We start from the raw sequence: 24,416 nt of genomic DNA on the forward strand, positions 1-24,416 counted from the left end.
GAGCCGATGACTTGCGTCCTCCGTACGGAGCACATCCATCCACGGCATGCCTAGGATAACCCTCTCGAATCGCCTGACTACTAAGGTTTCCGTCGGGTGCGATCGCTGGCAATATCAAGTGTGGGTCTGTCAGTATTTTGATGCAAGTAAACATAATTATTCTCTTGCGCTAATGGACGACAGAGAAAGTCCCGCCTGATGGAGTTGACATCCTCAAATCAGCTTTCTATCAACTCTTTGTGACCGTGAGTCCAACGTTCAGCGAATCCAGCTTTGGACAAGTTACGACTAAAAATCTTGATCTCCTTGGCCCCTTGGCATATGCTGAGACCGAGTAGACTTCTCCCTGGCCGAAGCTCGAGAGGACAACTTCAGTCAACGAAGCTTGGCCGTGCTCTTCTCTCCTTTCCCGTCATCGTACGGACTACGGAGTCTGGGCAGTACGATGCACTCCGTATGTAAAAATGAAACCGTGGAGTTGAGGTTTCTTCTCAGAGCGTAAACTATCTCTCAGTGTCTGAGGAGAGCTTCACATTTTTTGTTACCATTGTTGTCTGAAATCAGCAGCGACATCCAAGTTCGATACTCGGTATAAAAAAATCTCTCAACCTCACGTCGGTATGGTGGTCTGAAACGATTGGTCAACCAAATGGCTTGTCAAGATTGCGTCGCCAACCATGTCTCGAGTAAAATCAATAGCGGGCTTCTGGGTAAGCATCCCTCATAGTCGCAGCATATCTGCCGATACCACCCCCTGGTCAAAAATCACTGCACAAAAGCCTCGGCCTGGTTGACGTTCAATTTGGGTCAATAGCTGCAAGCTCGTGGTGCTTCTCCGTCGGCTTCGAGATGGATCCTTGACGCTGCATCTGTTGTTGCTGAACCTTAAGCCTGCCAAGGACAGGGGTTTGGACCGATCAAAATAGAAGAGGGGCACAATTCTCCGCAGCGGACAAGATCGAACCAAAGACTGTCGTCAGACAGACCCAGACCCAGAATATGATTTAGTGGTTACTTATGGGGCCGCACACGGGCCAAAGAGCCGCTTCTGGAGATGGCCAACTGGCTATCGTGTGTTCCACTGTTCAGCTTCCACGGTCAACGTCGGATTGCCTACTGGAGTCGGAAGGCATTCGAGTCTTGCGTTAAAGAGACTGCTTCCACGACTGCAAATCGCCATGAGATTAGCCGACCACCAAAAAGTGTTCCCTTCTCCTTAAGCGCTACGTTCGGGTCCGACGGAAGAGGCGCAGAGCTAAGGAAGCTACTGCTGCCTAGCTGGGATTGAGATTTCCAATCACTCTCCATCTTCGGTCCATCCTGATTTTACGGAGAAAACACTTGGGAGCTGCTCATACCAGATTGAGCTGGTGGTTGGTCGCTGACTCTCTGCAAAGTATCCAGATACGATATTCCAATCTACTGACGCTGTAATGAACATGGCGAAAGGGCTTCAGTCAGATTTTAGGCCGAGAACGTGTGATCTGAGCCCTACTCTAGGGGCCTTGGGCAAGCGGGCATTTGGAGGCAACCGGCAGCGCGGCCCCACCATCCGGAACTACTACAAAGATACGATTCCATCATTTCTGAGAATCCCCCGGAACATGCTACTGTATAGGAGTAGCCATCTGCAAGACATGGCACGGCCCCTTGGGATGGACTCCACGGGGATCAATCTCACAGAAACATAAGCCTAGGCCGACAGCTCCCGACAGCTCCCGACAGGCTCCTCCATACGCAAGGTCGAGACCGAAAGGATCAACAGACATCAGCCAATTTAACCTCACTTCAATTTGCAAGGACGAGGTCGTTGGGCGCGGCGAAATAATCATCTTAACGCCAATTAGGCCCTGCGCACTGCTTAGACTGGCTGAAAATTCCGCGCACTGACACTCACACTATAGGCGGGTGATTATCGGCATTATCGAGGGTGGAACTGCCCGAAGCGATGGAGACTTTCGTAATTTGTACGACTTGACGGGGCAGCTCCGAGGGCCTAGGTCTCAGCGACAATCGTCCATGGACCGCAAGTGTGCCTTTTTTGCCAGTTCATCTCCGAGCCGAGTGCGACTTCTTGATAATGGGAAACTCAATTGGAATCCTGTCCCCTCAAACCAAAGTTTTCCTGTGGCTGGGTCTCTGACGAGGAGAATGTGAACCTGGAGGAATTCAATTCCGAGAGCGATGAGACTCTGGTGTTCACCGACAAGCAGCAAATGTGGGGTGTGCCGAACCTTCGCGGCGCCTCTTACTTCTGTACTCGGTCTCGAGACGGCCTGTATCGGATTTACATGGTTAATTTACCCTCGTCTTATCCCTCGCCCACTGTCAGAGTCAGAGGCGCGACTGCTGTACTTTTGAGTACCGTGCAGCCGACCGAGATACCCCATACTAATAACGATGTATGCATTCAGGCCCGCGTTCTCACAGTTACTGGCTAAAATGCTCATCGTTTCTGCTAACGGCTTCTTATGATTGGCTCGGACTAGCAAGCCACCACGACGTTCGTCATCGGGGAAACTCGACATACCAGCAAAGGCACAGGTACGAAGGCATCTTCAGGATTACCGAGGGCGGAACCACCACTCATGGGTCGCGACTCGTTGGTCTCGGTCTCGGTCGTAACAGTCGCGACCTACTATAGCCTCGTCCATATATCAGCAGAAGAAAAGAATAGCTTTGTTCATTGTCAATCATCCTCAAGAAAACCGCGCATGTGACTAGGAAACAATCACTTTCCCACACTTCATTTCCCCCCTTGGAGTCGCACGCTGACAGGTGGCCTAAAAAGAAATATGGAAAAAGAAAACATACCTTGACACTGGCTCCGAACGTCAGAGGCAGGTATCGACTACCGCCGTTTGTTTCTGCAGTCTGCAGTGTACACAATATGGGATGGCGCTCAAGGGCCTGACAGATCGACCACACCCAAGGGATCCATGCCCTTGTTCTTCACCTAATGCACGTCTTCCCGCTGATTCCCTGTCCTTCCGCACTTGTTTATCGATGAGTTATAGTTGGGTCAGGATGGACTAGATTAGGCCGAGGCTCAGGCGCGTACTAGCTGGTCCTTACAACCACTGCTTCATGCATGGATACAAATATGGAGGTACCTCTATGTATCGCATAGTGCTCCATCTCGGCGACTCGTAGTCACTGAACGCTCCTTGGTTGAGGATTGGCGATATCGATGAGAGGACGACATACCTGTCCTGTATGGTCTCCGAGGGAAGCGGACTATTCTGTGAGGTGGCGAAGAGCGCCATCAAAGTAACTTCTCTCACCCTGTCCTTCCCCTCCTCCTCTATCCAGAAACGACGCACTAGCACTCATCATGCATACAGAGCCTCGCGAAAATTAAACCACCGCGTCGCACCCATTCGTCATCCGCCTCCCTCCTTCCGGCCCCCTCTCCCTTTCCTCCTGTGCCCTCGTCACAAGTACCGTGGCATCCTATCAGACTCGGGCCTCTATGCAATCTTAGAAGGGCAAGCCGCCCGCTGGGCGTCATGAATCACAAGAAGAAGCAAACAAGCCTCAGACTCACCATAAAGGGAAGTAGGGGCCGCCAACCATATCACGCGCTCGTCCAGCGCCTGCATAGACTACACTGCACTGCATCTTCACGGAGTACACCTGCGCCTCGCCCTGTCTAGTCCTCCATTCGCTCGCCCACTCACACCAATCCAACCTCGGACTTACAGCGGACTTACCCTTTTACCAGAACGGCTCATAGTTCGCCTACACTGTGTCGCGCCGCACACTCAAGTGCAATTCACCGTCAGGCGTGCAGCCGCCCGTATCTAATTCACCTACTGCAGGTGAGCGAGAGGTAGAAAACGGTCAACATCCGGACATGGCATGCCCCTGCAAGCAAGCAAGCTCACCTTGCCTCGCCTTTCCTCGCTGGGCTGGACTGACCTAGTCTGGCAAGACAAAGTCAGCACTACACAACACAGCAGTACATCGCTGCGCTGCACAGCAGCACATTGCACCTGCGCGCGCCGGCCGAAAGAAACGACTCTGAATGGAATTGGGACATATAGGTTTGTAAGGTAATTGGGTAGCTTATCTAGACTAGTACCATCCACCTACCATCCACCTACCTACGCTGCACCCCTCCTAGGGAGTCGGTATGTATGTTCCCAACCTCCGGTTCGGCCTACGTACCAATGACCTGGAGCAAAGTGGCATGGGGTTGTCATTCGGACTGGAACTGCTTGCAGGTTGGGCGTTGGGCGGTTGTGTTGAACTGTGTTGTGTACTGTGTAACCATGTAGTGGATACGGAGATTCTACGGGGAGTGGTTATTGGGGGATGACAATGAGGTGGGTGGGTTTCATTTCTTTTTCATTGTTCTCTCTTACCTACTGTTGTGGCGTTTAGTAAGTTGAGTGAGGTTGTATTGTCGTAGCTAAGGGGAGGTCATGACGGCGGATAATAGGTGTAAGTTAAAGCTACGGTAGATCTATCATGGGACTACCGTTAGAGGCTCGGGTCCGTTTGAACTGGCTTCGAGAGGGAAAGGGCCAACTGGAGTAACCGATGAACAACGTAGATGATGCTTGATTGCTGCTCGTAGTCTGTATCTGTACGGAGATCCAATATCAAATCTTCTAAATAGCAAACAACACAGATCCCACCCCCTATACTCTACGTTCATGCTCATGCTCATGCATTCCGCTGTCCCAGCCAACAGCCATGAATCACTCCACGTCCCACGTCTACGCCGGCCGCGCAGGCTCCGCCTTCGTGCCTGAGCTCCGCGGCGCAGACTTCGAGTCGGGACCGGGCCCCTCAATCGCAAGGGGGGAGTCGTCGTCGTCTTCATCCTCATCATCACTAGAGAAGTCGTCTACTGGGCGGCCGCGTCGACGGTCTTCCTCTCGTTGGCGACGGCGGTCCTGGACGTAGTCCTTGTATCTGGAGTCTGAGGGAAATGTGTTAGTATCTACTTCTCAAGGGAAATTCAAGACGATCGACATACCTCTAATTTCCTGCGTCTTGACAGCGTACGCTTGGATTTCCTCCTTGGACAACACACGCAGGACGATGACATGGTCCGGTCGTTCTTCGAATCGTTCTTGGCCCGCTTCCAATGCAGCTGGATTTACAAGGCGGCGGTCAATCTTGGTCCAACGGGCGCCAGGGGGGATGCCCTTCTTGTGGGCGTCCTTGAGTGGTGCCACGCCTTCTCGAACAGGGTTGGGTTCCTCTGGGAATTTGTCGCGCGGTGGTTTTAGAATTCCTTTGGGTGGCGCCTCGGGTTCCTTGGATTCAATCTTTTTCTGGTCTGTTTTCTTGTCTAATGACCGGCCATGATGGCGGGAGCGAGGACGGTGACGGTGCGGGTGGTCGTTCTCTTTCGAACTATCGGAGCCGGTTATCTTTGGGCGCACCGATGGTTCTCGTCGGTATTTCTTCAGGTCGTCATCTGAGGTGTATGCATCGGAATCACTCTCTGTACGTCGTCTGGAGCGCCTCCTTGAGCGACTATGGTCGCGAGGTGCCAGATCTCGCGACCGATAGCGATCAGAACGAGGCGAATGGTCATAGTCCAGATCATCCGAGTATCCGCTGGCCAAGACAGCGGTTCCGAGACCATTGCTGGATATCGAAGGTGGGGATAGCCTGCTGGAGGAAGCCCTCGCTTCATGGCTCTCGTGAGCTCGCGCGTTACTGTCGGGACGCTTATTCTCACGATGAACAAGGCGAGTATCGTCATAGTCATCCCTATGCGAAGAATAACCCTCGTCGTGGTCGTGATGTAGAGCGACTGAGCGTGGTGAGCGCTGTCGCACGCCCGCTAGGTCTAGCTCGCTGTTTACATACCCGTACGTCGATCGACGCAGCTCGTCGCGGTTCATCTTATCAAACCCGCGATATGAGGGTGGGGGTCCTAGCGCTCGAGGGTCTTTTCGTGCCATTAGATGCGGATCGTCGATCCCTGTCAGGCTCAGTGGCCGCTCTTTTCTGGCACTCCGGTGGTATTGTAGTTTGGCGTTAGCCTCCTTCTCAAATTGTTCACGCGGGGTGGTGTAGGAATAGGCATCGTAATCGTCAATGTCCTGCCCCTTCCGAAGGCCTCCAGTATGTGGGTAGCGTCGTCGGCCACCATGCTCATGCGTTGGGTATACGCCATAGGGCCTCCGAGAGGTTGGGTGCCGCCCAGTATCACTCGAATAGTCGAAGGAAGAGGAATAGCGGTGGTGTCTGTTGTGCTTGGAAGACGCGGGCATGAGATAACCATCCTGGTCTGTAAGAGGACTTGGGGCTCGACCGTAGTCGGACAGTACCACGGGTGAAGTTCGTGAAATCGGAGAAATTGATGGGAGCTCAAGTCTGTCGCGGGAGTCTGCTGCGGTCGCGGTACTGCTTCGCTGCCTGGGCCGGATTGCATACTCGGTTCTCAGCTTGGTGGCCTTCCCATGGTCCCGATAGGTCTGTTTAGAGACTGGATGAGCTTCAAGTCGTGATGGGACTGTATAGCGTGGATCGTATGAAGGCGAGTAAGGCACGTCAGAGCGATAGCTTGCGTACGCGGGGCGGCCAGTGGCGGGGCCGTATGGATCGTAGGAGGAGCTGAGTTGAAATGTGCCTGTCGAGGCTCTCAAGGGATCGACCATCTGGGAGGCACTCGGCGATATAGGCCGGTAACGCGCAGCGGAGCCCATTGTTGGAACTTGCAGGCAAAGAACCGCAATGCACGATGCTTGTCGGTTTATCAATGACCGAAGATGTGAGACGGAGAGATATGGTCAATGAGAGGTCAGGAGGAATGCGTCTCGGGAAATCCTTATAATGATAAGAGCAAAGAAGCTTTGGCGCTCCGAAAACTATTGGGAGAGTTGAAAAAGCAACGAAGGGCAGTCTGAAGTTGAAGCCACTGAATGTGGGGATGGTGGACCACAACTCCCAGCGCCTGAGATTTCACACGCTGAAACAAAGGCCAGTGAAAATCCGGAATCTGGATTCGAGAAAAACAATAGAAGGCGAAAAGCGGATTCGACGGATCCAATGAGAAGATGAATAACTGGACAGAGCTCGAGCAGAGGATGGGGATGACGATGGTCTGAGGACTGCGGGCCGGCGGCGCTGACGAAAGGCGCCTGACGGGAGAGTCGAATCCACCAGCGAGTCCAACTGTCCAACTGTCCAACTGGGCGGGGCGAATCAGCGGGCGGGATTTGTTTCGGCCTGACGGTGAGGTTTCAAGGACTTTGTTGTGACAGGTAGATTATAGCTGTCAATGCATAGAAGAGGATAAACAAAGGAACCATGGACGGAAGGGCGGCAGTCGACCTTTGGAAGGGGTCACGTTATTCCCCGCGTTGTCTCACTGCCTCAAAACTCACAACTCAATTGCTACTCTCTCCGTCCATGGTCGTTCTTTTTCTCACCAAAGTCAAGTCACGCCCGACCAAACTAAATCTCCAGTTCTACCCACTCGGAATATCATCCTTCAGTGCCCTGGAGAATCATGGGGTTCTCTCTAGCCTCGTCCACGGTCCGAGTCTCAGTCGCCACTGGGACTGGTAACTGAGGCCACTCCCACTGGCAGTCTCGCCGATTATCCGCCTACAGCGGGCCAATGCCATTGAAGTTGGGACTCGGCGTGAGGTCAGTCCTCTTCACCCGTCATCACTTCACATGCGTTAAGTATTGCTTGCGAGTCTGCCACCGCCATTCAGGATGCAAAGGCGGTGGACCTGCATTAAGGTATGAGGCTGAAAATAGGGTGCAATGCAGACTCTCAATAATAGCCGACACAAGTCATCGCATCCTTTGTCTGAACATCGTGACTTTCGACGTGTCAACCAAGAAGGTCGGTAAAGGCATCGTGGCCCATCGGAGATCTCCGGTCTCTGGGCTACACTCTGGAAATGCCATGCCCGTCCTCATTGAGCGCGACCCAGGGCGCACTCCACTTCACCTTTCTGCCTCGGCCTTCCACTTGGAGTGTGCTATCCAAATTGGTCCATGGTCCCAAACTCGATTACTCACTGACGTCATCCTGTCAATCGCAACTCGAAACAAAACAGTTACGAGATAAGTGCGATGTATGGAATATTGCATGTCTATACTCTATTGCTGCACGGGCACCATTGTCAGGCAAAGAAGCGACGACTTGGCCTTTACAAGCACCAGGCCTGCCGACTAATGGTTCTTACCGAGCCCATTGTTCGCTGTGTGTGACAGGGATAGCCTTGCGCAGGCTTCACCACGCCCCGCTAGTTCAAGTCTCCAAGATCCCTCCGAAGTAACGGCTACACGTCACAAAATGCCTCCCCAGGCGTTCGCATTGCTCAAAGACCCTTGCGGTAGTCATCACACCTTCGCCCAGGTCCAGCGCTTCACTTTTCCGGTGACTGCGTAACAGGGTTCAGTTCTGTTCAGCGCCATTTCGTTGGTCGACTGGTTCTGTCGCTTAATGCGCTGGGCTCAATCCGCAGTCGTGCGGGTGAAAACAATATATATGACACCCAGCTGAAGCATCGGTCACCGACTCCTGGGCGAGCCTGTCCCACTCAACCACTTGCGCTTTCAGAGCTGGTACCCTCTGTGCCGACCCAAGTAGGGCATTGTTGATACGCTTGTTCGAAATGTCGTTGGGTAACCGTTTGAGCACCCTTTTTCCCTTACTAGGCCGAAATGGGGGGCAACCTAGGGTTTTCGTCCGCATCCTGAGGCCGTTGAAGCGCCTCTCACAGTGGCCGCCTACGAGCCCATCGAGATGGTAGCTCAGCCACACTGCGCTTGCGGTAATGCCGCCAACGGTGCGCTCGTCTCTGCCTGTTGCGATGAAGTGCTAGCTCAAGGTCGCCTGGGATCTCGATACTTCGCAACTCGCTACCTTAACGCCTTACACACCTTATCGACTCGGCCATGGAATGGTCTTTCTTGCTTAGGTATCTTTGGGTCGTCCGGTGGAATCCTCACCGGGTATTGCGACATTTGGATCGCCTGCGTTGATTTGCCCTCATGGCTGCGCAAGGTGAACTCGGGTTATCACCCGGCTTGCTTCACTTTTTTGAATGCTCTATAAAGACGTGAAAGCCTGCATTCTCCCGCTGTGTCTTAAAGCCTGCCTTCATCTGCTACGTCTGGAAATCTGCACTCCTTCACTGTGCTTCTCAAGTTCTTCAAGCTTCGAGTTCAAGACAGATATAACTGCTCAAGATCCAACTCAAATCCAATCCTCTACCTTCACTCAAGCTCGCTCCCTACTCAGAGAAATGTGTTTTACCACCACGAAGACTTCCGGCACAGCCGGTACGCCCACTCTGTTCGCTAGACCACCCCCCAGCATTGCAGGCTGGTGGCAATGCTGTCGCTGTAAACAGCCGGTTAACCCAGCTCTGGGCAGCAGAGTGTGCCCTATCTGCGGGCATGGCGAGTGTCCCTCGTGTCCTCCGTACACCGGTACCTACAATCTCTCCTAGCCTCGTTCACCACCTCTTCCATCACCGCCATGAGCAAGTGACCTCTCAACCTCATCACTTGTGCCGCGTCGGCTGCGCGCTCGTGCCGGACTTGCATTTGCATGCCTTTAAACTAAGCTCAACACCTGAGGCTTGCTCAGCACTATCTCTGCTACCTGCTTGACCGGGCCTTCTTTCGCGCATACCCTCCCCGCCGTTTCCTCATCAATCTCCACTTCCCTTGCATCTTCACGTTAACGAATTTCGTTCATGTATCGTTTGATTCCGGGAGATTGTCTCGCCCTATATAGCACTGTTCGCCATTTTTCTCGACTTTTCTGCATAGACCTGGCCGAGCTGTTCTCTCCTGTCGCCCTGCTTTTTTTAGCCCGTCTTGAGATAGGTTTCTCTATGAGCTTGTTATTCACGGCGTCTTGCTGGTTTCGGTCCTGCTTTTGTTTTTGCTTTGCTTTTAGTTTTCCTTTCTCTTGCTCTTTGCCTCATATGTATTATTAGACCTGGCGTTTTGTCGCATACGGGCCTAAACTTTTTGTTCTGTCTTTTTCCTTATTACCTTGCTGGGGGAACCAAAGGTTGCATTCTCCATTCCTATTAGCGAAGCATGCATAGCGACGGTTAGATTAGGTCTGTTCCTTAGCATACACGCAATCATCTTCAATGTCAATACTGAACAATGAAAGAGATCATCAAAAATGACGCACTCTCTCCCAAGGCATCAGAATGCTGCAACTACTGCAAAAGAACAAGCGGTAGGGAATGGGCAATGTTGCCCTGCAAAACGAGGCTGCCATGAACTGACTACGCAACCTTAGGCCGAGGTCGTGAGGGTATGTAGGGCTCCGGTTAGCGTCCATTGCCCAGCCACAGTCACGACCCTTAGTTGGTCAGTTAGCACAGCCAGTCTTACATCAGCCTATTCAATATGGCATGGATTGAATCATTGAGATTCTGAGATTTTGTGTTTTGATTTTAATATGAGTTCAAAGGGTCAGGGCGCTGGAACCCCTTCCAATGGATAGATCACTCGACGATCTTGCTCGTCGTGGCTGACAGGATCTATGTTGTGGCTGGGTAAGTCTTCGCTCACAGGGTCTAGGACGATTACGAATATTGAGTTTGGAGCAAGGCGCGCTTATGATGTGGGTTATCATTGGACGGGTGAGCGCGGAATTCATACCCAAGGCATATTGGGATCTACCATCGGATTACGTAGGGTGGTCTGGATCGGTTGTTCTGATGGACTACGTACGCATGCGCCGGTGGACGCCGCATGGGGCATCCGTAGCTATGTGGGGTAGAACTCTTCTAGTAGAAGCCTGTGTCCTAGGTAGTGGGCTCTCTTCCTGTTTTCTTCTATTTGCGGGGTGCCAATGCTCCCGGGCGAGCTATCTAGGTAGTCAAATGGAGAAGAAGTCATGGTACAGCGCCCCGTAGACCTCGATGAGCCTTTCATATAGGTTGCCTTGGTCTCATCGGCCTTGGGCTGGGATGGTATCTAAGCGAGTCATCCGATCTACTTAAGCTAAATCAACGGATGAAATGAATACATTGCTTAACAATCTTGAAGCTAAACCATGGACTATCTCGTATCTGTTAAGAACTGGGTATTGTATGTTGAATATATGTTGCCTCCGAGAAGATGTCTACATAACCGATTGAACTGAAACGATGTATTCCCAGGGCCAAAAGCCTTCGAACTGTCTTGCTACCTGTTTATTTCCCCTTGGGACGCCCGGCCGCGGTTGCTCCTTCCTCGGAAAGATAGACGGATAAGACCATCTCTGCTGAGGAAGGATCGACCCGTAATAGACCACGGCCCCGGCCTAGGCGTACCTTCCTTATCGGATCTCTCTCCAGCTGGAGGTCGTTCCTTCCTTCAAGAATTGAGGCCCGCGGTTGCTCCTTCCTTGTTCAGGTGTATAATTCGTCTCAGTTGGAGAAGGAGCGACCAGCGCGGCGGTCCGGAGCCCGCACGCGCCTTTCTCATTTAATTCTCCTGTGAGTCGTTCCATCCTGCCTTCAGCAGTCCGTACATCGGGTCGGGTCGGATGGGGGCTGATTTTCACTGCTTGCCATTTTAGGTTGTCCAGGATTTGCATGTGCATGGGAAACGTCCCCCTCGCCACTCTCCACGCATGGCTATATTTCCAGATCGTTCGACCATCAAATTAATCATTAGAACACAGAGAGCCTGAGATTCTTAGTATGTGTATCGCGATGATATATACTCACCTCATACCTATACAGCGACGTGGGTGCGACTTGCGATGAGGGTGGCCATATGCTAACATGCTAGCTGGCTGATTAACGAACTAGTACTGAATTAAGTGGTGTTCAGGTGTTAAAATGATTGGTAAGAAGTAAAGAGCTATGCAATAACGCTGTAGAGCACAAAGGAAGAGCATATAATGTAATAGCAGTAATGCAATGGACTCGCAACGCTCTAGCATCCAAGAAGACCCATTCAATTCAATCCGATGACAAACGACCAGGGATTCGTTATGCAAGAAGGGCGGGAAGAGTACTAGACTGACAATGTCTATAGACCGAGCCAAGAGTTGTAAGGATTAGTTAAGTTAGCGCGGTCAGGTCTGCTGATGTTGATGATGATGATGCGAATGCTTCCCTCGCCGGCGCTTATGTCTGTGCTTATGTTTCGACAGCCCGTCAGCATTATCATTCGTATCTGCATTGCCATCTGGATCTGCGTCGGTATCTGCCGGCGCGGCGTGGGGATCAGGATCAGGACGATGATTATGATTACTATTATTAGTTTCGGCCCCAGGAGCCAAATCCAGCCCTGCCTCTTTCTTCAGACGCGACACCACAGGCCCCATGGCGAATTCGCTCTCTGCGCTGCTGTGATCGCCGCAGGGGCTGCGCTTGAGGGGCAGGAACCAGTCAATGACTGAGTGGCCGAGCACCTGTTTGACGTTCTTGAGGGGGCTGCCGAGGTCGAAGGGGTTCTCGCCGGGGAGGGTCTGGAGAATGGCGAAGACGTGTTGTTCGGTGGGAGGGTTTGTCTGCGGGGGTGGAGGGGGCGGCGGTGGTTGGCTGCCTTGTTCGGCTCCAGGTCCGGAAGGGTGGGTTGACATTGGAGGAGGTGGGGGAGGTGGTATGGCGGGTAAGGGGTACGTTATGGTGCGGAAAGTTGGGGCCCATCTTGAGCCGGGCTGAAGCCGGGGAAGGAAGTGGTTTGGGACCCGGATGGCTAAGGTCCATACTACGGATCGCCGGTTGAGGTTTTCGATTGTTGTGAGGTTCATTGCGGCCAGTTGTAGAGAACTCATGGTCATTCCGAAAGCGAATAGGCCAAAGAATCCGCTCCTGCACGCCGTCAGCATCGAACCGCGATAGCTGTGCCGCAACGTGACATGGTACTTACAGTCCAATGCCGATAGCCCAATGGGGATTAACCTCGCCGGTCTTGGGAGGTTAGTCTGGAAACCTATTAATCGGGGAAGATAGGGCTCACGTCTTGTTTCAGCTCGGCAGTGAGAATAGCGCATACTATAAGTATAAAGGCGCAGAATACTGCCGTGTAAAACACAAACTGGATAAAGAACTTAAACGACTTTTCAGAAACCACACCTCCCACCCTTGAAGTCGTCAGAACTGCCAACCAATGCGAAATCGACAAACTCACCAAGGACAAAAGTGGTCCATTTTCCGAACACACCGATCTACCTCGCGACAATGATGCGTCCTATCCGGCTTAGAGTGGCAGCATTTCGAGCAGAATAGAGGTCTCCCATCCGGTTGGCAAACAAAGACGTCTTTCTTGTAGAAGTTCTCCAGCCCAGCGGTGTCCCACGGCAGCACCATCGGCTGCGCATTATAATCTAGCGCTGCTTCAACATCCACCGCAGGCTTATCCGATACTTCGGACCGCTTCGACTTGTGACGTCCTTTCCTCTTCCTCCGCGGCCGGTCCTGCGAATGCCGAGGCGGTGCATGCATGGATTGGTTCTCCGCCGCGGCCTCTGAGGATCGAGGTAGGAGGTCGGGGTTCCACACCACATTGTACAGTAACCGAGCGTAGGTTATTAGCACGACTAGCAGGAGGACGTAGAAGACAGCGATAATCGCGGCGCCGGTGCCAACGCGACTGGAACGGGCATACTTCGGGAGCGGATCGATTAGATAGTCAACTGAGCCCCGTTAGCATGGTAGCCGTTGCGCAAACAGTAACTCAAACCTACTGCATAACGGCTTTGTGATCGCATAGCAAGCGTAGATGATTATGCCAAAGATAGTCACTGGGATAGCTCGGGCAACGGCGAGATTGATATGCCGGTCTGGTTGCCTGGCCATCTCACGTTGACTGGATGCCGATGGTGGAAGCGGCTCCGCATTGAGGGATCATAAAAGAGAAAGTCTGTAGTATATATCCCTATACACATGCATACTCAAGTCGCGATAGAAGTTATGTACAAAGACAAGGCCAGACGGATTCTTGATGCTGACTTCGTGGTCGCATCCCGGCGATCAACTTTGGGGAGACGCATGCAAACAGCACAAACCTGGCACGTGATGATAACGATAGCCTTGCGCGGATCTGGACTGTAAACTCCAGAGCCGCCAGCTTCGATCCAAGGTTCCTCCATTCTCTTCACCCCCAATCTCGAGGGCTGTCGACCGGGACTCATCCTTTCCAGACCGCACCCCAGGCACCACGCAAAAAATTGAGACAAACCGTGACCGTGCGTCATCGGTCGCAGATCTGCTCAATCGCATTCGCGTGCGCGAAACAGCGACGCCTGGCCGGGGATCATGGACTCGGGATTCCCCGCGTAAACACGAGCGCATCCACAGTATATCTCGAGTCCCCAAGGCATTTTCGTATCTACCCTATGCGATTGCTGATTACGGTTTACACTCCGAGACTAGGGTAGGTATGAACATATCTGCCTTTCACCGATTCAGGCCGTCAACCCGGGCTTTGCGATCGGTCTAGAAGACATCACGAGCACGAGGACCTACCCTGGGGGTAACAGGGCAAATTTGGGCGTGTGCGCGATTTTGAGTGATAACCGGCGATTACGCTGAGACGAGGTGATAAGCGCAGGACCCGGGCGATCGTGCAATCAGGCGTCGATTGAATCGAACTGGCGAAATCAGCCAGTGAACCGAGGAGTTGGTTGTTGGGACTTTGTCTGACCAGCACCTGCATCCATCCCAGCGCAGTGGGCGCATACTCTGTCGTTTCAAGGTTTCATGCCACCAACAGCAGCACTGCAGAAGTAAGAAAGTAAAATAATAATTCTTGAACGTAATTTTCTTTACTCTGTAACTGCTCGAAGCAAGATGACCCAGGCAACAGGAGCCGGTGCCTGCTGGGCTACGAAGCGGAGTACGGCTCACCTGGCAGTCAATCAGACTGAGAGACAGGAACAGATGATCGAGCAGTATCCGTCTCCACCGACGACATCTTTCAGCAAGGCTGGGCAATCCCCGTTGACAAACTGTACGTTCACTGGCCGAGGTGGATCCGAGGCAGTGAGTGGTGCCTGCGTAGTGTATAGTCCTTAGGCAGACGCTGCATCCCGCAACAAGCGCTCCCAAGCTCCAGCTCCCGCCCATAGCATCAACCACACTAACAACAGCAACAACAGCTGAGATAGAACACCAACATTCCATTCCACCAGAAGCTGACGGTAACACGGTGAATGATGCTGTTTCGGACCTCGCGTCGCTCAGCTCTTTGAACCCGGGGCCGACTGCCAAAGCGGAGCCCTCATAGCCGGGCAAAGGGCCAAAGGCGGGCGTGAGAGCCTCGTCTGCCTCGAAATGGATGCACCAACGTGATCGGTGCCCCCTCCGCCCTCCAGGCTGACTCAACAGCCAACTTAGCATGCTGAAGAGAACGTCCTGGAATTGACTCAATTCTGTTCTACAAGAACTCCTTCAGCGCGAATCAGGCTCCGTTCTCTTCGCTCGTCGTCAATCCAGGCCTACCATGGACCCGGTGCTGTCAGAGGGTGAAGATGCTGGGTAATCCACATCGTGGCTCAGGCATAGCCTTAGGGCGTTCTTGCCTGGCTCTGCCTGGAGGGTAAATATTATTTTGTGATTCATATCCGACTACATCTGCTCTTGCTCGAGGATACTTAAGGACCCTCTGCCTCGCTGTCTCGAGTTCATCATTCACTGTCTACATCCACTTCATACAAGCATCCATCTACTTGCCACTCACTTTACTGTCTACCATCAACCTGCATACAAGTCAGAGACAACTTTCTACCTCAACATCTACAACAATGCCGTACCCACACTACGTCCCTTCGCAAGCTCTTGAGAGCTACCAGTCTCTCCCCGCCGCATTCGACATGGACTCATCACTGCTTGAGCATGCTCCTCGCTCGCAGCGAGCCTACCACGGCCACAACCACAGCGGCAGCCGACGACCAAACTACTACAGCAACGTTGCTATGTGGGTGTGCTGCAAATGCGGCGACGGCCCAAAAGTGTACAAAAGTCAACCAGCCTGTGTGATGTGCCACCACGTTGCCTGCTCTTGCTGCACTGAGGTCAAATAAACACCACACCAACCCACTGTGAAGTGAAACTTCGACAGGATTGCAACCAACAAGAGCGGATCCTAATCAGCAAGCAACCTGCAGATCACGACTTCTACGCGACTTTGATTGACGATTGGCTTTCGGTTCTTGGAGTGACCTCGGTACGACTATATTATAAGCATGGCATAGAGCGGGATTCAGCCTGAAACATTTACGGACACATCTGGCGTTTATATACAGGATATTATATCAGTTGCACGTTTTCATATTTGGGTTGTTATTGCTGTCATTTTTATTTGTGAGAGCTGGTCTTGTCACACTTGGTTTGTTGTACGGTTATGATGAGCTATCTTGTTCGCATAGAAGAGGTGGAGTTCTGGAATCACTATATTCTTTGTCTCTTTTGATGTTCTTTCTATCTCAATAATTGCTTTTCCTCTTTGATCATTTCTCGTCCCTTATCTTGAATGATAACTCTGTACCTAGATAGTGAATCTCAACTACCTTTACCACTGCGCATGAACCTCCCTTCCCGAACAGTAGAATGGGCGGCCTAACCATCATTAAACCCACAAACAGCACCGAGACGAAGAAAATACGCAATAAAGCTGTTGACCAAGTCAAAATGCAGAATAACCTGCACCATGAACATCAATCTTGCCGGAAGCCCAGAATAGCATCGTGATTCGAGAAAGCTAGCACAGCGCTCAAACGAACGGTGGTCCTCTCCTTCAGCCGCAAGCCTTGTGCGTGCCGGATGCGGAGTAGCGCAATGCATCTCTCCTGCCTCAGGATTCAGGCCAGCTGGCTGCTTCTGCTGCTCCGGGCTCTTGCACCACTCTAGTGGGTTGCGCTAGACTAATGATTTACGACTTAACAGCCTCCAAGGCTAAAATGGTCTGCCGGCTACGGATAATTATGGAGCAGACTCAGCTTGCTTCTACATCGCGATGGAGTTGGAAATTAACTAGTAGTTACTCCGTTGATTAACATCAACACTGCAAGTAAGTAGCATCACCGCGGGAGTGTCATTGTGGGTCCCACGGCCACGAGCCACAGCCCACAGTCCATTCCCTGGACGTTCCCCGACTGACCCAGATTATTGCCCAGTCCCACTGCCCTGGCCCGCCCGGGCCAAGTTCAAGTTCCAATTTCTCAACGTCCAATCCCATCCATCACCGCCGTTCTACTATACATTCCTTCCTCTCCGCATACAAAAGAAGCGGTGTTTGAGAGATTGGACCCTTCAATCCGAGGCAGCTGGAGTGCTTCAGCTCCGACATTCCCAACGGTTACTACGAACGGTTTTGGCTCCGTTCACGCATAGTTTGCGACGAATTAGATTCTCTACACCGGAGATGACACAGAGGGTCGGTCACTGGATCTGCTCCCTGCATAGCTTTGACTCACTCTTGTCTTGTCTTGACTGTCGTGAGGGCTGCTGAGGGGCTGTGTTGGCTCTGTTTGAACTTTGGTGTTATGTCTACCGCTACGGGTTGAGATTTTTGTTTGAGAAACTACAGTTGTTATTCGTTACGAGTGTTTGAGAATTTTTGAACTTGAGGTGCTGCTATCTAGCTTTCTGAGAGTGATGCGCGGCAGCGCGGGACAGGAAGTACTTTTGTCGTCCGCCCTCGCGGGTTGGGCTGTTCCAGATTCGGTCAAGTGTCATTTGCTCCAGCCTTTCGTACAACTACACTTGACCTCAACTTCATCCTGCTTCTATCTTTGTCTCGAGTCAAGCTCGTGCACAACCAGTTCGTATTCAACCTCGCTTCTATATTCGCCGCTGTCAGTGTCTACAATAGCCGAAGCGAACGGCTTGGTGCGACTGCAACGAGCGCAAATCGCATCGAGTTCTATTCTCCCCGGTTCTAATATTAGCATCCAATCGACTCCAAATCGCCCGGGGCACTAACTAACTAATCTAAAGCCTAAAACATCTCGTCTCTGCGCACCGCACTGCACTTGGGGCCGTACAACCTGCCCCCATCCATTCTCGAGGCATTTCTCGAGTCGAGGTTATACCAACAATAAACTCAGCCCCTACTGGCCCAGTTAACAATCTCATTTACAATCAGCTCAGCCCTGTCGCATTACACTGCACAACGCAACGCAAGGGGCTAACAGATGCAAGAGCCGAGCCTCAATCAGAGAACCGTGGTGCACGAGGTGTCGTCTGTGTCTTCCGATGTCGGTCGGACAATGCTCCGTTCCAGTCCCATTACTATGTGCATAATGTGGTTATGTTGGGTACACTGTACACACAACACAGCACAGCCTAGTCTAAGTCTCGATTTCTTCTGCTCAACTACGTGGAGTACCTACCTTGCCACACCACAAACACCTACTGACAATGCAATTGTAGCCCAGATAGCTCTTGTCAGCTCACCAGCCAAGAACAAAAGGAAAGAATGAGCGGGTCGATCCAGGTCTTAGTCGTGATGATCCTGGAATGCGTGAGGAGTACCTTACCTACATCCTCCATCCTGCGTTCTGCAGAGTCAGAGTCAGAGTCAGCTTATGTACGGATGAGCCCTCCAATGGCTCGCTTGCTAGTATGCTAAGGTTGGTTTCAGGTTCGACTGTGCCGCGCACATCCAGATCGCGCCGGCGATTCGGCATCCCATCTTACGGCGGGTAGGGCGTACTTACTCAGGGGCTGGAATGCGAATGCGGATGCAGACGCGGATGGCTGCAGATTACTCTGTATACTGTACAGGCTACAGACGGCCCAGGCCCTGGCTCGGGCGATCATCGGATGGATGCCGGATATTCAGTCGTTCGTGGGGGTCTTGTTGGTAAGCGCATGCTCATGTCAGATGGCTAGGTTGTTAACTAAGATTTGGCTGAGCTGGGCCGGTAGATGGGCTGAGAAGATGCTGTACCTGCAATCGACATCTGCAACCTGCAACTGCGCTAAGGTTTTGTTTCAGACTGGAGGCTTTGCGATGCCCTTGTGGCTTGGTCATTGAGATATCTCCATTCTCCCTTCGAGTCTGATGAAATCTACCATCTACTCCGTAGATCTTGCAGCCACTACTCCGGCCAGTGTAAGACTGTAACTGATGTCCATTCTGAGCCCCTTGAAATATGTGGCACAACCCCCGGCCGGAGCGGCCAATTGTTTGAAGTGCTTCGGTCCCTGAGACAGATCCAGATCCCCTACTCCCGGCGGAAAGCGGAAATTAGCTACTGGAAGTCGGCTTCGCCGTGTAGAGTAAAGAGTTGAGAGCATAGGACCAGTCTATGGCAACTTACCCATTGTACTCAATTATCGATCTCGAAGCATAGATAGTATTCCAGTGCTCGTTAGTAGCAACAGATAGGTGTATGCTAACAGACAAGACAAGATAGGAAGGTAAGGAGAATGCCTCGAGGCTGGAGCTCAATGTTAGAATGTCCGCCATACGGCTCACGTTACGAGCAAAGACGAAGGAATGGAAAAATGGATTCGAAGAAAACACATAGAATTATCACTAAAGCTAAATATATGTATCCCCTATGATTGAATACCATTTGCTGTACAATCCCAAAGCAACTCCGCTATGGGAATTGGGATTGATTGTTCAGGCCGATGCTGCTGAACCCAGCCTTGGGAGGACCTCACTCAACGTACGTTATAATTTTTCTTTTCTTTTTTTCTTGCTTTTCAATCATTGGGCCTGTCCTGGTCTCAAGGCGGGTGATCGCCTACGTCCCAGCTGGAGAAACTAAGAGAAAAGAACCCCCAAACTCCACGCTCGTTCGCGGTATGCCAAACTCCAATATATGACCGATGAATAGTACAAGGGGAATTGAAAATGAGGGACAAAGCCCAGCAGATGGGTGAAATGTCGGGTATCCTTAGAAGCGTGAAGACTCTCTTCGAGCCGAATATAGTGAGGATTGGCATCTTGAAAGACATAGCCGTATTATGCAAACACGGATGCTCTGCCGATGCTAATAGCGATGTTGCAGCTCACCTGCGTAGATACTGAGAAGCTCCCTTAGTTGAGTGTATCCGGTGTTGACTTGGAGTCATAGCCTGTTGTGATTACAGGGCTAAGACCCGTGTGGGGTCTTGAAGAAAGCGTCTACGGTATGCAGCAATCTCTGTGGCCACGGTGTTCATATCTTTCACCTTGTCGCGCCGCATGTCGTTGATAGTCTCTTTGAGACCTGCGACGTACTTGTCGTTTTCTTCCGGAGTCTTGCCCTCCCGAAGTGAGCCCATTTGGACGAGAATTTTGTCATCTGTCGAGGTTAATACACCTGTGCGTCAGCATCCGCACGGTAGAAAAAGAGACAACTGGGACAGCAAAATGAACAGGCGAAAAACGTTTAGTATGGAAGAAGTGCGGAAAGAGGAAGTTATGGGGAACAAGTGTCAGGGAAAGGCGAGGTCTGTGCTGGGCGAGACCGAGGAGTTGTGCAAGTGATTGTTAAACGTCGACGCACCGCTAAGAGCCATATCCCGGAAATGCTGATATTCACAGGAACGGTCATTGCAAATACCCCCCGAGGTCTCGAAAGGACACAAATGTTTCAAAGGGTCAATGTTATGGCTATAGGTTAGGGAGCGGTAGCCGCCGGGAACACTGTCATGGTAGTTGGGGTGGTATCGATACGCCTTGAACAACTTCAGTGGGCTATTGTAAGGTGAGAATTTACGTTGCGAGTCCTTAGGGTGTCGCGCATTCTGTGCGGCCAGTCAGCGTCGATCTCCCGACAGAAAACGAGGTTATCGCACATCCAGAGGGCCAATGTCGTAGTAATATTGGCTTGATTGCTGAGGTTCCAGTTCCTGGACCTTTGCAGTTAGCGGCTCGCCAGCTTCTAGAGGTTGATCTTCTGAAGACCCAGAAACATCCATATTTGTTGCGGGACTGTGGAAGTCAGGACTGGGAGCAGGGGAGTAGCTCGATTCAGATCCACTAGCAGATTCTTCTGGTTCCGGGGGCTCATAAGCTTCCGAAACAGAGGACTCTCGAGACGCGCGATTCTCCGACTCCTGTGCTTGAATCTCGCCGCCAGCATCGAGCATTATATCGTCTCGGACCAGGGCGTCGGAGGGTTGGCTTTCATGAGGGTGAGTTTCTAGTTCATGTCCCTCTGGCCCTTTTGGAAGGCTTGCATTGGTGGCTTCGACTTCGTTCAGGGGAGCGACAGGGTTCGTGCCAGAATTCTGCGCGTCTGGAATCTCTTCATCCGATGAATCCGAGTCGCTGCTGGAATCGTCTGAAGATTCATCCATTGGAGAGCTAGAGTCTTCAGACATAGAAGTATCTGATGGCTCTTCGGCGGCTGCGTCGGGGACAGAGGCTTCTGCAGCGATAGGGGCAATCGACTGGTTTTCAGCGGTCGGTGCAGTCGAGGCTGTGGCAATAGCATGCTCAGAATGGGAGGGGTCTTGTTGCGCTCGCACATCAGCTTCAGGTACCAGTTGGGCGGCGGGGATACCCTCATCTGGGGCTTCGTTCTCATAGCCTGGAGCTATAGCGTAATGATTGTAAGTTGTTATGTTCGAGTGTTGCAGTTCCGGAATCGATAATCTTCGAAGCATACCTTGGACAACTTCGACAGGCAAGTTTTTCTTCGCTTCCATGTTAGTCAGTGCTGCATTGACGTGATCGAGCGACAGCCCAGAAACCTCCAACTTGATAGTATCAAGCTCTTGCATGAGTTGACGTAGACCTTCTTTGCCTTTCGCGAGCTCTGACGCCAGTCTCTCTTCTTCTTTCTTTGCTTCGACGAGTTTTGTTTCAGCTTTCTGTATTTCAGCGCCCAGCGAAGGAACACCAGCTTCGATCTCCTGCATTCGTAAAATCTTGGCCTTCATTTTCCGTAGGTCATCGGCTTCCATGGGCGCTAAAAGCTCTTCAATATTTTTGCCGTTGTTGATGGGCGGCACTGAAACAGGCACGGCGGGCTCGGGAGGGGATGAGTCTGAGGCATGAGGGGATTGAGTACGGCTCGCTAGTTTGGCTTTCTTGCGTTGCTCGAGTTCCGCGATTCTCCGGTGCATAGCTTGAATTTCAAGATCCTTCTTCCTCAAATCCTCCTGCTCGCTGTTTCTGAGATTGTTAGGGGTAGATGACGTAGAAAGGCCAAAACTTTGGGATGTTGCGGGCCGATGGGGAAGAAGGCTCTCAATCGGTGGTTGATACGCCCGGGCAGATTCTTCTGCGGTCAAAGCGCCGGCACTCTTTGAAAGATCCGCAGAGGTTGTGCCAACATGCATATCAACATCCTCGTCACCATCACCATAGAATTCATCGTCACTAATGTCGATGACAAGTCTCTCGGAAGGCAGATGGTTCGTGCCGTTACTGAAAGTCTTCTTGGGGACCGGAATCGGAATCGGATCGTCATCAAAGTCTGATGCTCGAGGGCGTTTACGTTGAGCGGAGCGAGGCTGAGATACTGCTTCAAGGGTTGCATCCTGGAGTGGGGTAACGTGAGTGCCGTTTGTCCCTGCTGGTGCTTGCCCGGTCATAAATAAGCCAGGAATCTGGTCGTGGGAAGCAGACTCGGGGAGCGGAGGCCGCTCAGGCAGGGGATGTTGTATGGCAGCGGAGATTTGGGGCTGCGTTGAGTCTTGGACAGAGACACCCTGCTCTTTATCAGAAACATGGCTGTCAGGTTGCAACTTCTGCAAATTTCTCATAAGCCCCTGCTTCTTCAGCTGTTCAATGCGTTGCCTCGCTAATTCAGTCTGCGCCCTGTTCTTTTCCTTAACGCGCAATTCCTTTTCATTCGCAGATGAATCTCGAGAAGGACTGGAGGCGGAGGATCGCTCGATCGTCGCAGCTACTGTTTGAGAAGGCAGGGCCAACTGTGCAGCATCTTGTTGGGACTGTGCGGCGGCTGGTGACTTCTTAGCAGCTTTGGCGGCCAGCATCCGCGCGATGACCTCCTTCCTTTCCATAGGCTTAGCTGGGTTCGCTTGAGTGGACTGAGGCGGTGTCGGGCTTGGTTCAATGGAGGGCGGCTTTTGTGCAACTTGAGTCTGAGGCTCAGGTTGTTTGGTGGATCGATGGCTTTCCCCAAGATTGGCGGATGGATTTGCCCCTGCGAGAACATCCTCGCTGGTATTGGCTCTTACATCTAGATCGGCTGGTGGTGTAGAGGGTACTTTGATGCCGACTTCTTCATACAGCTGCTTTAGCACAGTCGGATTGATGCCCTCACCAACGAGCTCGCTGTAGCGAATGCTATGTGGAACCAAGCTAAGGAGAGCGCCTTGTGCTTGTACTCTGAGTTGAGCAAGCGATAAAGCAGATCCGGGAGATGCCTGTAGATCGGTGGAGGCAGAAAGCTGTAAGTCCACAGCGCCAGTAGCTTTATCAGGGTGCAGAGCTTGGGGTACCGATTTTGGCATAGAGGGTGATCTGGCATTTGCTGGCATTGGGGGGTTATACGCTGGATTGAGTTAGCATCTGGCGTGTAGATCTTACATCGCTGGGGGATAAATACGGGATCCGCTATCTCTACTAGAGGAACGAGATTCAGGTGACGCCTCTCCTTCTTCAAGTTCTGAAGACAGCGACTCGCGGCGGTTCGTATGAACAAGGCCAGAGTGGCGAATGCCGTCATGGATTCCATTCGAAATCGGGGCCTGTATGTGTTCCATCTGCGCCTGTTTGTCTCCTCCGTTGGCCGCCATGGCAGGCCTCTGTGCGCTCGGGATATTGCTTTTTGAATGTCGCGCGTCCGGTTGGGAATAAGACTGCTGTTCCGTCGTCGCAGGAGCTTCGATGTCTGTCAACTCACCCTCTTCCCGATCCAAGTCTGGCCTTGAATTGGTGGTCGTCATATGTTGGAGACCGGGCGTGTTTGAATGTGTGGAATGGGTGAAGTCGTTCGTTGACGCTTGGTTCTGAGGGAGATGAAGCTGGGGAGGTGCTGGGGCAAGCGGCATCGCAGGGTAAGCCAGATTCGCAAACTGAGGAGCGCCTACTGCAGGAGGAAAAGTGCCGGGAAAAGCAAACGGTGGCGGGGGGAAGGTGCCAGTTGCGCCCACACCTCCCAAGCCTGGAAGGTGCGCATTCGCGTAAAAGCTCTCGAAGTTGTGATATTGTTGTGAAGGAGCAGAGGGATCTGGATTAGGGTGTGCATTATAGGGCAGGGTGCCTGATGACGGCCGTTGAGTCCATTGCTGCGTATAGTTGGAAGAACCCCAGTAGGGAGGCGCTGGGGGCACCGGGTGATTTGACATGTTATGTATTGGCGCGCTAGGAAGCTTAGATGAAGCGACCGGCTTTTTCTTTGCGCGAGGCATATATTTGATCCGTCAAGCGTCGCTCGTCCTCAGGTAAAACATCACTTAGTGAATTACACCGTGGGTCGCGTCAAGGACAGACCAGCGCCGTTGCTGCGACCGTCACCAGTGATTAACTGCCAGTATATAGGTTGAACCAAACTCCTTCACTAGGATAAACCTATAAGGGAAGTGAATAATCTAAAAGAA

At 52.0% G+C, this 24,416-nt stretch overlaps 7 protein-coding genes across 7 annotated transcripts; 4 read left to right on the plus strand and 3 right to left on the minus strand.

Annotated features, from left to right (window-relative positions):
- Positions 1-4,533: 4,533 nt before the first annotated feature.
- BDV17DRAFT_178847 (uncharacterized protein) lies at positions 4,534-7,132 on the minus strand. Its single transcript, XM_073754907.1, has 2 exons — positions 4,988-7,132; positions 4,534-4,930 (listed from the first exon to the last, which is right to left on the minus strand). Exons 1-2 carry the CDS (start codon positions 6,672-6,674, stop codon positions 4,725-4,727), a joined length of 1,893 nt encoding a protein of 630 aa, XP_073612614.1. The 5' UTR covers positions 6,675-7,132; the 3' UTR covers positions 4,534-4,724.
- Positions 7,133-8,859: 1,727 nt separating this feature from the next.
- On the plus strand, positions 8,860-9,568 carry BDV17DRAFT_178893 (uncharacterized protein). The gene has a single exon (XM_073754909.1). The coding sequence runs from the start codon at positions 9,036-9,038 to the stop codon at positions 9,441-9,443; it is 408 nt and encodes a 135-aa protein (XP_073612615.1). The 5' UTR covers positions 8,860-9,035; the 3' UTR covers positions 9,444-9,568.
- Positions 9,011-10,179, plus strand: BDV17DRAFT_271395 (uncharacterized protein). The gene has a single exon (XM_073758793.1). The coding sequence runs from the start codon at positions 9,693-9,695 to the stop codon at positions 9,936-9,938; it is 246 nt and encodes an 81-aa protein (XP_073612616.1). The 5' UTR covers positions 9,011-9,692; the 3' UTR covers positions 9,939-10,179.
- Positions 10,180-11,788: 1,609 nt separating this feature from the next.
- On the minus strand, positions 11,789-14,081 carry BDV17DRAFT_179136 (DHHC family palmitoyltransferase). Its single transcript, XM_073754910.1, has 5 exons — positions 13,646-14,081; positions 13,090-13,594; positions 12,919-13,042; positions 12,829-12,869; positions 11,789-12,770 (listed from the first exon to the last, which is right to left on the minus strand). The coding sequence occupies exons 1-5, from the start codon at positions 13,755-13,757 to the stop codon at positions 12,029-12,031; spliced, it is 1,524 nt and encodes a 507-aa protein (XP_073612617.1). The 5' UTR covers positions 13,758-14,081; the 3' UTR covers positions 11,789-12,028.
- Positions 14,082-15,049: 968 nt separating this feature from the next.
- BDV17DRAFT_271400 (uncharacterized protein) lies at positions 15,050-16,481 on the plus strand. The gene has a single exon (XM_073758794.1). It carries the CDS (start codon positions 15,704-15,706, stop codon positions 15,980-15,982), a length of 279 nt encoding a protein of 92 aa, XP_073612618.1. The 5' UTR covers positions 15,050-15,703; the 3' UTR covers positions 15,983-16,481.
- A 1,031-nt stretch (positions 16,482-17,512) lies between these two features.
- BDV17DRAFT_179240 (uncharacterized protein) lies at positions 17,513-18,101 on the plus strand. Its single transcript, XM_073754912.1, has one exon. It carries the CDS (start codon positions 17,556-17,558, stop codon positions 17,880-17,882), a length of 327 nt encoding a protein of 108 aa, XP_073612619.1. The 5' UTR covers positions 17,513-17,555; the 3' UTR covers positions 17,883-18,101.
- Positions 18,102-20,536: 2,435 nt separating this feature from the next.
- BDV17DRAFT_179168 (uncharacterized protein) lies at positions 20,537-24,307 on the minus strand. Its single transcript, XM_073754911.1, has 2 exons — positions 23,423-24,307; positions 20,537-23,368 (listed from the first exon to the last, which is right to left on the minus strand). The coding sequence occupies exons 1-2, from the start codon at positions 24,225-24,227 to the stop codon at positions 20,688-20,690; spliced, it is 3,486 nt and encodes a 1,161-aa protein (XP_073612620.1). The 5' UTR covers positions 24,228-24,307; the 3' UTR covers positions 20,537-20,687.
- Positions 24,308-24,416: the final 109 nt, after the last annotated feature.

This window comes from Aspergillus undulatus, assembly GCF_047715775.1.
Source record: "Aspergillus undulatus strain CBS 261.88 unplaced genomic scaffold BDV17scaffold_50, whole genome shotgun sequence".
In the NCBI taxonomy this organism is placed as follows: Eukaryota; Fungi; Ascomycota; class Eurotiomycetes; order Eurotiales; family Aspergillaceae; genus Aspergillus; species Aspergillus undulatus.

Bases quoted from the DNA above. Each gene is read 5' to 3' on its own strand.
- BDV17DRAFT_178893 (XM_073754909.1), top strand. From the start codon at position 9,036: ATGCTCTATAAAGACGTGAAAGCCTGCATTCTCCCGCTGTGTCTTAAA.
- BDV17DRAFT_178847 (XM_073754907.1), bottom strand. From the start codon at position 6,674: ATGGGCTCCGCTGCGCGTTACCGGCCTATATCGCCGAGTGCCTCCCAG. The intron at 4,931-4,987 runs GTATGTCGATCG...CATTTCCCTCAG, and splicing joins CAAGACGCAGGAAATTAGAG to ACTCCAGATACAAGGACTAC.
- BDV17DRAFT_179240 (XM_073754912.1), top strand. From the start codon at position 17,556: ATGCGCGGCAGCGCGGGACAGGAAGTACTTTTGTCGTCCGCCCTCGCG.
- BDV17DRAFT_271400 (XM_073758794.1), top strand. From the start codon at position 15,704: ATGCCGTACCCACACTACGTCCCTTCGCAAGCTCTTGAGAGCTACCAG.
- BDV17DRAFT_179136 (XM_073754910.1), bottom strand. From the start codon at position 13,757: ATGGCCAGGCAACCAGACCGGCATATCAATCTCGCCGTTGCCCGAGCT. The intron at 13,595-13,645 runs GTAGGTTTGAGT...AACGGGGCTCAG, and splicing joins GATCACAAAGCCGTTATGCA to TTGACTATCTAATCGATCCG. The intron at 13,043-13,089 runs GTGAGTTTGTCG...GACGACTTCAAG, and splicing joins ATGGACCACTTTTGTCCTTG to GGTGGGAGGTGTGGTTTCTG.
- BDV17DRAFT_271395 (XM_073758793.1), top strand. From the start codon at position 9,693: ATGTATCGTTTGATTCCGGGAGATTGTCTCGCCCTATATAGCACTGTT.
- BDV17DRAFT_179168 (XM_073754911.1), bottom strand. From the start codon at position 24,227: ATGCCTCGCGCAAAGAAAAAGCCGGTCGCTTCATCTAAGCTTCCTAGC. The intron at 23,369-23,422 runs GTATTTATCCCC...AACTCAATCCAG, and splicing joins TAGTAGAGATAGCGGATCCC to CGTATAACCCCCCAATGCCA.